General features: G+C 40.9%; 1 protein-coding gene across 10 annotated transcripts in view; it reads right to left on the reverse strand.

The window, feature by feature from the left end:
• nfasca (neurofascin homolog (chicken) a) overlaps positions 1-12,229 on the reverse strand; it is a 176,415-nt gene that overhangs the window by 56,047 nt on the left and 108,139 nt on the right. For 7 of the 10 annotated variants that reach the window (XM_026307143.1, XM_026307142.1, XM_026307147.1 and 4 more), the window contains 3 exons: positions 7,261-7,436; positions 5,838-5,855; positions 2,281-2,386 (listed from right to left, as the gene is read on the reverse strand). In XM_026307143.1, coding sequence (XP_026162928.1) covers positions 2,281-2,386; positions 5,838-5,855; positions 7,261-7,354 — 218 coding nt within the window. In that variant the 5' untranslated portion in view covers positions 7,355-7,436. Of the gene's footprint in view, positions 1-2,280; positions 2,387-5,837; positions 5,856-6,896; positions 6,989-7,260; positions 7,437-12,229 lie in introns of those variants that run through there. The other 3 variants (XM_026307152.1, XM_026307144.1, XM_026307150.1) reach the window with 2 other exon arrangements.

Here is a 12,229-nt window from a genome sequence, read left to right on the forward strand (position 1 = left end):
GTCCAATTATTTCAGAAAAAGATGTGAAAGTACTATAACAGAAAAACTAAGAAAGACAATAGGCTTGAATGAAAAGAATGAATGATAGAGGTTGGGAAGGAAAAGAAGAGGGGCACAATCTGCATCACATGAAACTTCCCTGGACTCATTTGCCTTCACTTGGGTTACATTTCCCTGATTCCACTCCAGCTGCGTCTGATCAATGCACACGCTCGTCACATTTGCAAGTTGTCACATGAACCTCAGCCTGTTTTCTGCACTACATTCAAGAGTTCCTAGCCCTCTGAAATCAAGTGGCAAACTATTCTGACTTCAACCGCTTAATAAGTGCAATTTAGTTTAGTTTAGTTTAGTTTAGTTTAGTAAACAAGCACACCAATATTTTTACTATAAAGGTCAATTTACACATCATGAAGATCATAACTGTATGTTTCCTGTGACTACTGACGAGCTTTGATGTCATTCTGGCGAATGCTTGGAGGCTACAGATGTTTTACAGAAAGCGGGTGTTGCAATTTAAGGACATGTAGTTCGCATAGTGTGCATTTAGTAAGTTGAAGTGGTTGAAGATGTTTTTAAGATGAAAAATGCAGGATCCAGTATTGTGGAGATTCCAGCATATTTTCATTTAAATGATTGATTTATCCAATCAGAGCACGATATTAATGATAATTGTGAATACTAATTATTTGGTATTTGTTCCAAGATGAAATTGGATTTATTTACCCAGTTTTGAGGATCAAAGCTAGGAAGACAGCTGGAGCAGATGGCATCAGTCCTGCGCAGATGATCTGTGTGGAGTTATGGAGCTATGGCTTCAATCTGAGCCTCAAGCTGAGGGTGGTACCACAGCTCTGGAAGACTTCCTGTGTGGTACAAGTGCCCAAGAAGTCAACAACTTCAGGCCAGTGGCTCTCACGTCCCATCTGAAGAAACTGTCTGTAGAGACTGGTCCTGGGCCACCTCCGCTTCGTGGGGAGCTCAGCGATGGATTCGGTGTAGTTCACCTACCAGCCTGGCATCAGAGTGGAGGATGCCGTCATCTTCCTGCTTCCTGGAGAAGGCTGGTGTGGACTTTGACCTGGCAGAGTGGATCCTGGCCTACCTCACAAACCGGCCCCAGCTTGTGAGAGCCTGGGACTGTGTGTCTGACATCCTGACCTGCAGTGTGGGGGCTCCCCAGGGGACTGTCCTGGCCCCCTTCCTCTTCACCCTCTACACTGCAGACTTCAGACACAACACAGATGGCTGTGTTCTGCAGAAGTTCTCCGACGACTCTGCAATTGTCGGGCACATCACTGGCGACAACAACACAGAGTACAGAAGACTGACGCAGGACTTCGTGGACTAGTGTCAGTAGAACCACCTTCTCATCAACACGGGGAAGACCAAGGAGATGGTGGTGGACTTCTGCAGACATCGGTCTACTCTCCCCTCGCCAGTGAACATCGAGGGAATGGACATTGAGAGAGTGGACACTTACAAGTACCTGGGGGCTCACCTGAACAACAAATTGGACTGGACTCATAACACAGAAGCACTGTACAGGAAGGACCAGGGCCAGCTCCACCTCCTGAGGAGACTGCGGTCTTTTGGGGTGAAGGGGGCACTCCAGCTCTGTCCTGGGCTGTCCTCTGGACTCAGGGAGGGAGGTGGGAGACAGAAGGGTCCTGGCTAAACTAACGTCTATGCTGGACCTTCCTGCATAGATCTTCCTGCTGCTGTCAGGCTCTACAATGAACACTACTACCACTGTACATTTGTCATCCATCTGCTGTAATCATGTGCAATACTGTATTATAAGGTAAATCACCATCAGTGGAATATACTGTAGTGACTTTACCTGATATTTATTTATTTATGCATTGATGTCCATACATACCCCTAGGCACATATTGTACACACTTATAGTTTTTGTAGCATTATAGTTTTATTCCACTTAGTATTTTTTTTAATACTTTTAATTTCTTGTTTATCTTACATCATAAGTACACTTGTACTTTGCTGTTGCAACAATGCAATTTCCCCATTGTGGGACAAATAAGGTTTTCTTATCATATCTTATCTTAGACCCACTTTACTTGAGACATTTCACAGAACTCACTGGCAAAAATTTTCTATTATAGAAAGTTCCCAAAAAAACTGGGCTATTGAATTGTTTCTCATTTTCATGGAAATGTATAATCTGCTTGTCTCTCCTACAGAGAAGTGAGTGCATTGTGTGTGTGTATGTGTATGTGTGTGTGTGTATGTGTGTATATGTGTGTGTATAATGCTTACGTTGGCAGTGGGTTGCCCTTGGCCTCACACTCAATGTAGATGTTATCTCTGGGGTCGACAATGTAGTCCTTTGCTGACTGACTGACTATAGTGGGGGGCTGCTTCACTGTGGGAGGAGAGGAGGTTACAGATAATGCACACACACACACACATGCAGTTTCAGTACTGCAGACAACAATAGGTGTTTCATAGCCTAATATACTGTACATTTCAATGAGGCATTTCTAAAGCTTAGCACAGTATACTGATTTCTGATTCTTTGGTACAGTAATTTAAAAGAAGCAGCTGATCTTTAAATCAAGTGTTCAAATTGGTGTCCTCTAAATTTGAATACACTACTGTAGAATTTAAGCTTACATTCCTCTACTTTAATTGCTTGTAAAGAACTGTTCAGATTCACAGGCCACCTTTTGAGATGAAACTGCTGTTCAAAGCCACATTTGCCACATTTTATCTTAATCAAATAGTTTCCAATAATACAAAATTTAGCAATAATTTGCAATAAAAACAATATTTTGGTTTCACATATGCTGTGACAAAGAACTCGTATATGTTGATTAAAAGAACATTTTACTAACCACCTTAAAAAATATGTGTTCAGAGGTGCAAAATTATTCCCGTATTATTTACTGTCAATAATAAAATTAAAATAAAGGTTAATTTCATAAAATGTCAAGTTTTGAGTTTTAGCTTTGTTAATTAGGGTGATATTCTTGTACTTGGTACTGATTTTTTTTTAGCTCAGACCCGAGCATATTTAGTTCTGCCAAAGCTTAACAAGTTAAACCTAGGTTACCTCTGAGGACACAGACTGATCTTGGAGTGAAGTAAAACTAATTACAGTGTCAGAGAGGGGGGTAGTGCTTTGGCAACGCATATGAAAGAGTTAGCGGGAGGACAATGCAAATTCACTGACTAGCAATCAGAAAAGCATGAAACATTCTGGTGGGAAAAACCCAGTCTTGAATATTTCAAGAAAATAATGAAGTTAAAGGAGAAAGCTAGCACACTAAACTGTGTGTCAACAAAGTTGACCAAAAGTTGAAACTCTTACAGACATAACTTCTGGTTGCAAAGCAAACAAGTGGGAGAATTTTCTGCCAGATGCAAGTTGTCCCCTAAGTTACACACACTGCTCTAAGAGTATTATTTCTTATACAAAAAATATTAAAATTTTAAGCACCTTGAAATGAGGCAAGCTAGTTGCTCAGTCAAAGTACAGTATGTTATCTTGATTTTTATCCGTCCATTATCTATACCCACTTATTCCTATTCCTATTTACTCCTATGGGCAATTTAGAGTCACCAATCAACCTGACACATGTTTTTGTACTGTGGGAGGAAACCAACGTACCCGGTGAAAATCCAAACTGCACACAGAAAGGCCCATGTAACAGGTAACAGTGCTAAACACCAAGCCACCGTGCTGCCCTATCTTGAGTTTTACATTCATCATATAGTGACTGAATTTGCAGTGCCTGAGGTGGAAAAAAGAAATTTAACAAAGACAAGGTAAATAAAACCCACTTTAGACAGCAATTAGCTCTCTGAGTGTGTATGAGTCATAACAGTTTTAATTACATTATTTACATTACTTATAAATGTAGGTGAAACCTTTCCAACCAACTGCTGCCTATCTCCTTCCAAAGAAAACATAAGCTCAGTCCAATCATGATTTAATTACTGATCATTTCACTTGCTAAAAATGGCCCCACCTAAACTCTCACACTTTCCAGGTCAACTTCCTGGATACTTGCTGTTTTTGTGGAAGCAGACTTCTTCTATACAATGAGGGATATTACAGGAACACTTTAGTTTGATCTTTAAATAAAATAATTCGTGTTTCTTGACCCATTGTACCTGTAGAAATGTCAGTCAAATTTAGAGCTGCTATCTAAAGACTGATACTATTTGAGGTATACAAATTGCTAAAAATTATTAATGTGACAATTTTTATACCTAAACAATGAAACTGATTTCCACAGATATTTTTTCTAACCAAGGTGGAAAAAGATAAGGACTGAGTAAAAATAATTTCATTGTGTATGTTCATGGTAATGAAGAAAATTGTCACTCATTTCAACAGAGATTTGATTTTCATAGTTTTGGACAATTTAGCTCTATGGCACAGAGGAAGAAGATATATGATGCTTCATTGACCCAGCACTTGTTAGTAGGATTGATCATGCTTTTAGTGTTTTTCTGACAATAATTTACAGCATATCACTACACAGACATATCCTTTCAATCATTTCCAGTGATTTATCCTTTTTTGTCTTGTCAGTGTCATGTATCAGTCTAAACCTGCTTTAGGTCAAGATGACAGGATAAATAGATCATAGTTCTCAACTCTCCAGCTACATCTTTCAGTCTAGCATGTTCAGTCTAGCATACATATTCAATGGCTCACTTAAGCCAAACCTTCCCCCCAACACTCCAGACACACCACACAGAGAACATTTCCATGCCCTTTTGCATTTCTAGCTCATTATGTCCTGCAGGGCATTGAATCCAACACTGTACACAAGTACACATGCTCCTACATTCTGTACAAACAACACAAGATAACAAGCAGTTCAGAGCCACTGCCGCCTGACAGATTAAAGGAGAAACTCAATGCTGTAAAGAAAAGCTCTGTTCCTGGACTGTGAGATTGAATTCCTAACAGAGAAAGAGAATTTTAGCTAATCTGATCCACAATGAAAAAAAGAACTCTATTACACACATCCCTCATGTTTCTATGGCAACCATAAGCATATTTTATAATATGCACAGGTGTGATAAAAGCCAGGCTATGATAATTAATTGGTATGAAAATTATTCCTCAACATAGGCTATTAGATTACACCAAATCTCCAACACTTATACTCTTCTGAGGTACAGTATGGATGCACAGTGTGTGGCGTTATTACCATATTTCACATTAATTACTTTTCTTACAACCAATCTGTTGTCTTCTCAACATCAAAAAGAATAATGAGATGGAGTCAGAGATGCAATTGCTCACCATTTACTGCAGAGCTTGACATTTTTTTCCACACTTCTGTCTAACAGCATATCAATGCGCAAACCAGGGAACTAGGGAGAAGTATCATTATGCTTGATATATATATATATGCATACTACACATTCAACAGTTATGTGCAGTGTTGGCGAATTTATTTAAGTGTCAAACATCTGTGACATGACACTGATTATGACTTTTCAAAGACAGAAAGGGAGAAATCACTGGAAATGATTGAAAGGATAAGCCTATGAAGTGATATACTTATTGTCATTACACCCCCAAAAAGACCAAAACCAACATCAATCCTAAATCCTGGGCTTGTACTAAAACATGTGATTACATGTGTGTTCCCTACACTATAAGTTGTTGGATGAATGGGTGTGCCACATCAGCAAAATAAAGTTATTGTTTATTCCATATTTTATGAGTGTGTTCAACCTACAGAGCAAAGGAGGAGAAAATGCAGTTAAGTGTGTTATTATCTTAATCGCAGTCTAATTAGCCTGTGCTATTGCAGCTACAAGCTACAAGGTGAGAAAAAAACACTTACATTCTTGCTGGATCTTTGCTGTTAGTCCGATGTAAACCCAAAGAAAGACAGGGAGATGAATGGAAAAATTGTAATCTGATTGTTAATGATAATAGAAGATTAAAAACATGTATGGTACTATGTTAAAACATATAGCATATCTATAAAGTTGTAATTTTACAACTCTGGTCCTTAAGTGGTGGTGTCCATTTTGAGTGGGTTACAATTGGTACTTCAAAAAAAATTCCTATGAAATATAATTAACTTCTAGGGCAGTGTTTCATTTCGTGGTAGAATTTCTTCTTCATGGAGAGTAATGGTAGTACTCTGTAGGACTGAACCACTTGGGGACCACTGCTATGACTTCGTTATGTTGTAAATAGTTTGTGTTAGAAAATATCTATGTTGGTAGTTATAATGAAAGAGAGTTGTGATATAGAATAAAACAGACAATGATGGTGACTAAGATGTCTGCAGACTCACCTGCAAGAAGTTCACGTCAGCAAGAAAAAGAAAGACAACACACAAGTAATGTTTTAGAAAATACATCCGAGAGTGTAATACAGTGTCATGCTCCACTGTTGATTTTTGAGTATAAGTAATAAATTTGCATATAAGAAATAAAAACAATTTTACTACTGCTGTTTTTCTATAGTCATGAAGCATTTGCAAACACTATTGAGAACTATGATAAAACAAGGGAAGTGTAGCTTTAACAATGATAACTTGACCAACCCATGGAATCCCTCACAAAATAAAGGCCAGCTGAAAGATCTAATGTTGATGATATCAACATTCCTGGACCGAGTGCTGAAGAGGAGTACAGTATGTCTTTCCTTCCCATGTCTTTCCTTCCCATGTGGAGAGCATGTGAAATCATTATTTTACACATGTAATTGTCATGATATGTAAAACTTGTGGGCTAACCCCTTTAAAGGCTTACTGGGTCAGTGGAAGAGAATGTCCATGTTTTCATGTTACAGTTGCTGGCTGTGGGTTGGCTGGTCTGACTTTCTAAGGACCCATGCTACTGTGCTACAAATTACTTCAGATTGTTGGATTACACCATTTTTAACTCACATTTTAAGGGATTGCAGTCTCAACCATACATGGAGTAGAAAACATGCCACAGAATGAGGATGCGTTCACTGCATGGCCTTGTCAAAATGCACCTCAGGACCAAAGTTCAAAAAGTTAATTTGCAGAAATGATCAAAAGTAGTGTAGATCTAAGTATGCTGATGGTCTACCAGAACACATACCCTACACCATGAACATCCTTTGTTGTATGTGTATTATGATTGTATTATGATACTATCAGAGCCATCAACCTCAGATGACAGATTCCCTTTGACCAATTCATATTCTAGAGTTATGCCATTTGTATCACCATTTGCTGTAACACACTGAGTTAAAGTGAATCTGATGTTTGCCTAGTAACTTACGGTCTTGTGGGACTTCAATAGGAGTTGCTTCATGCCACAAGAGCAGCAGTGATGACATGAGAGCCAGGACCACATGAATGCTCTGCCCCAACATCTCTCTCCCTCCAACTGGCCTGACTTCTCCTTCACTCTTCTCCTGGCTGGCTAGATGCTTCTCCTCACCGCTGTGCTGATGACTTGCAAGTACAAACACAGAGGCAGGATGAGTACAGTATAGTAGAATGTGCAGTATACAGTATGTACAGTATAAACTCTGTATGTGGGTATGTGGAAGTGTGTAGCCGTGTTGACTCTACATTCACAGCTGAGTCCCTGTTTGGCTGTCTAGACACAGGAGTTTAGAAACAAAGCAGCACTGATTTTTAAAGTGGGATCAGGATCTATCACAGACTGCTTCAAATGACAACACTTTCACATTAAAGCCAAATGTGGAACACTTCAAATTATTTGGACAGAAATGATAATGAAGACTTCATATTGGGATCATTTCACCATTCTAATCAATGTGTCTGCTAGGAGGTATATTTTTAGGCCCGAGCAAGGACCGAGGTCCCAGCGCAGGGACTATTATAATCGCTCGACGGGCAAGGGACGAATAAGCGGGGGGGGGCGGTTTCTGGCTTCATCTACCGTCTCCCCACACCCCACCATGACGTTACTGGGCGTTAGACCTTTCAGATAATGTATAGTGTGTCGCTGTCGCGCGGCCGTGGGCCTGGAAATTGCTAGGATTATTATTATTAGGCCCGAGCAAGGACCAGGGGTCCAAGCGCAGGGACTATTATAATTGCTGAATGGGCAAAAATGAATGAGCGGGGGGGGGGGTGGTTTCTGGCTTCCTCTACCATCTCCCCACACCCCACCATGACGTTACTGGGCGTTAGACCTTTCAGAAAATGTATAGTGTGTCGCTGTCGCGCGGCCGTGGGCCTGGAAATTGTTAGGATTATTATTAGGCCCGAGCAAGGACCGAGGTCCCAGCGCAGGGACTATTATAATCGCTCAATGGGCAAGGGACGAATAAGCGTTTACAGCCTTATTTGACCCCCTGAACGTGTGTGAAAACTCACCAAAATTTGCACCCCCCTCAGAATCGCGTCACAATTTGATATTTTATGGGTTTCATAAACGACCTCAAAAGAATGGCTCTGCGGCACCCCCGACAGAGGTCGAGATACATTGGGCCTATGGGAGGTCATGTGACACTTTTTTCATTGTACAGTCGCAAAACCTGGCACACATCTTCTTCATGTCAGGCCAGGCAAAAAAGCTTATTGTGTCCCGGTCGTGTGACCGACAGGAAGTCCACCAGCTGGGGGTTTATCTCGAGGTCATTGAGTTCGTTGATTTTGCTCACCTCGTATTCTTTCGAACTCCTCCTTGGGCTTTTGACCGATCGAGCTCATTTTTGGCCGGCGTCACCTAGACCCATGGGGCTGCAAAAGTTATCCAAATTCTTTGAATAAGTATTACAGTTTTCCTTTGGCGGGCGCTGCAATTTGGCCTAGGTTTTTGGCTCGCCGCCGTTTCCTCAACTTGTAATAACTCTCACACGCATGGTCGGATTGGAATGGGACCAATTGATGAATTGTAGTCCCTGCCGCCCTAGACCCATCTGATTAAACTAAATCGAAATAGGCCCTATAGCGCCCCCTGTATAACGATTTGAAAATTGCCATTCAAACCAAACCATTTACTTTGTCAGATTTGTACCAGATTTGGCACACACATCCTTTAGGGCGTCCTGATCGTAAAAGCCGATCAGACCCATGCTCTATTTTGCATGTGGTTGCCTTGGCGGTGACTGGATCTCGCCATTCGTTTCCAATGGGAATTTTGCAAAATGTCCAGCTTTTGTCAGAACGGTACCAGATTTGGCACAGATCTCCGTGGGGGTCCAGTGAAGGGCATGGTCTACTTGGAGGGGGTGTGGGGGGGGCGGATAGCGCCCCCTTTGCAGTTGCACTTACTTTGTCAGAACTGTATCAAATTTGGCACAGACCTCCGTGGGGCTCCAGGAGAGGACATGGTCTACTTGGGACGGTGTGGGGGGGGGGCGGATGGCGCCCCCTATGTTCTTGCACTTACTTTGTCAGAACTGTACCGAATTTGGCACAGATCTCCGTGGGGGTCCGCTGAATGACGTGGTCTACTTGGGGAGGTGCGGTCTCCTCGGGGGAGGGGTTTTGGGGGGGCCGCCGATTTTTGGGGGACGGTCGATTCGGAGGGCGGGGGCGCTTGGGGAGGCGTTTCGTTCGGGGAGGCCGTTCGCTGGGGGAGGCGGTTCGTTCGTGGAAGCGGTTCGCTGGGGGACGCGGTTCGCTCGCGGGGGCGGCGCGCCGGGGGAGGCGGTCCGCTCGAGGCGAGGGCCGATCATCGCCGCTTGCGGCTATATTTACATTTCTATCCCTTGACATATTAGTACGCATATACAGTAGGTCTGGGCAATAATAATCCATTACCACTTATCATCTGTCATGATGTGGAATTTTCTGTTCCGGTGTTTGGACTTTTATTTTGGTTAATTTCCGGTTGTCTCCTATGTTGATGATGGGTAGCTTTATATTTGTTAGTCTAGATTTATTTTACCTGTGTTAGATTGGTTGTGTTCTGAGTGTGTTTTCCTTTGTTCACTGTCGGAGCATTAATGTTTGTTCGTGTCTATGACGTGTGAGGGATTGCCCTTTGTTAGACACGTGGAGAATTATGTTTAAACGCTGAGCGGCGGAGTTATAGTTGCCTAGACAGCAATTAGGGTATGGTGTATATGCCTAAGCCTGGTGGATCCAGGAGAAATAAAGACATTGAGTGTCCTGCATTTGGGTCCTATGCCTCTCCTTCACAATCACACCACCCACTACGTGACATCATCTTAACATAGAGACATTTTGCTTCAACCAACCACAGGTCTCAGTACAAACTCAGTACAAATGTACATTCATGAATTCTTTGTTGCGTAGTACATTCATGAATTCTTTGTTGCATATATTTAAATTTAAAGTTAAATTTCACTTTCTTTAAAAATATTTAGCACTTTTTCACATAAAAATACAGCTGCAATTTTCATTATATTTTTAGAAAATTTGATTATTAATGCAGTGTTTCTCAAACTATAGCGCGCAGGGGCTTGCCAGAGGGGGCGCGACATCGCTCCTGGGTGTTTTTTTTCCCCTTTCATGCCAGAACATGTAGCAGGCAGAATTATTGTTTTGGGTCTGAGCACCCCGAACCCATTTTAGGGACGTACAACAACAAATCCACTGCCATTGTGATTTCTCACCGGTCACCGATTTCTCACTGACTAGACAACATGTCGGTTTGAACAATGGGCAAGAATCTCACTGGGGCGAAAAGAAAAACATGTAATGTGAACGATGATTCGCCACCAAAATCCAAGACGAGAAAACATGACGACGCGTCTTGAATTCACAGCGAATGCGGTAGGAGATGAAGAAAGATCACTCTGTGTGTTGTGTCTCAAAACTCTGGCAGCGGACAGTATGAAAGAATAAACTGAAGAGACAATTAAAGACCTTACACCCATCACGTCAGTGAGAGCCTCAGTGCAGCCACTAATACCCAGATAGGCCTACAGTTACGTGTCTCTTTATTATTACATTTTCATATTTGCACTTGTTTTTACAAAGTATGTTCTAAAAATAAGTGCAATGTATAACGGCTCATTGCACCCACTGATACTGTTAAAATATTTATCTTTATTTGCTAAAAATCTTTTTTTGTTTCTGAAAATATACTTTTTTCTTTTTATAATATAACAAGATAATTCCACTTTTCATATTTTTTGTTGTAAAAGTATTATCTCAGGAAACAATCTTTTTACATTTTTTAGGCAAAGAAATTTATGGTTTTTACTTCGCACAACAAATAATTCACAGAAAATTCAAAATAACAGTTATAATATTGATGTTTCTTTCAATAAAAGTTAGATTAGTTAGAGAGACATATTTTTCCAATTTTGCTGGGGTCGAGGGGCCCGGAAATTTTTCTCTCTGCAAAGGGGGTCCGACAGAAAAAGTTTGAGAACCACTGATGTAATGGATGAAACAGTTTCACAATTAAAAAGACTAGAAAAAATTATTCCAACAGTTTGGGTCCAATAAAATATAGCATAATAAATAAAAACAGTAATTTTGCATTGATAAAATATAGTTTGTGGCTTTACTTTAGAGCTCTGAACTAACTGCGTGGCTTTAATATATAAGAAATTATGATTTATTTATGAAATTATAGAACAATGCATTTTTTATATATTTTTTAACAGTGTGTACTGAGAAGATATAATAGCAGTGAAAGCTCTAAAGGGTCACTGTTTTTCTCCATGTGTGGAATCTTCTCAACCTCCTGCAGGTCATTACAAAACACTGTGATACACTAAGGCAGAGTGTACAGGCAGGGAAGAAACAGGGTCAGTGAATGTCACATCCTACATACTACACATTGCCTCACATGGCAGTAGGTTTTACACTGCAAACTGTGCAAACCTGGGGCTCATCTTACAAAATGATATGCAGCTACTTGTACAGTCTGATTTCAAATAATCCCTATCACATCCCACAAATGTTTATTCAATTCAATTCAATTCAATTCAATTCAATTCAATTCAATTTATTTGTATAGTGCCATATCACAATACAAATCATCTCAAGGCACTTTACAAAAAAACAAAAAAAAAACCCAACAAATCCCTTATGAGCAAGCACTTGGCAACAGTGGAGAGGAAAAACTCCCTTTAACGGAAGAAAAAACCTCCAGCAGAACCGGGCACAGTTTGGGCGGCCATCTGCCTCAACCGGTTGGGTTGAGTGGATAGAGGAGAGAGAAAAGAACAGCAACAATAAACAACAAATAGACACCACAGGTTGGTGGGGCCAGTAACTGCACATCAGCAATATACAGCTCCAGGACCAGGGACACCTGCAGAAGTTACAGAGAGAGAGAACAGAGAGAG

This window comes from Mastacembelus armatus, chromosome 5, assembly GCF_900324485.2.
Source record: "Mastacembelus armatus chromosome 5, fMasArm1.2, whole genome shotgun sequence".
NCBI classification, from domain to species: Eukaryota; Metazoa; Chordata; class Actinopteri; order Synbranchiformes; family Mastacembelidae; genus Mastacembelus; species Mastacembelus armatus.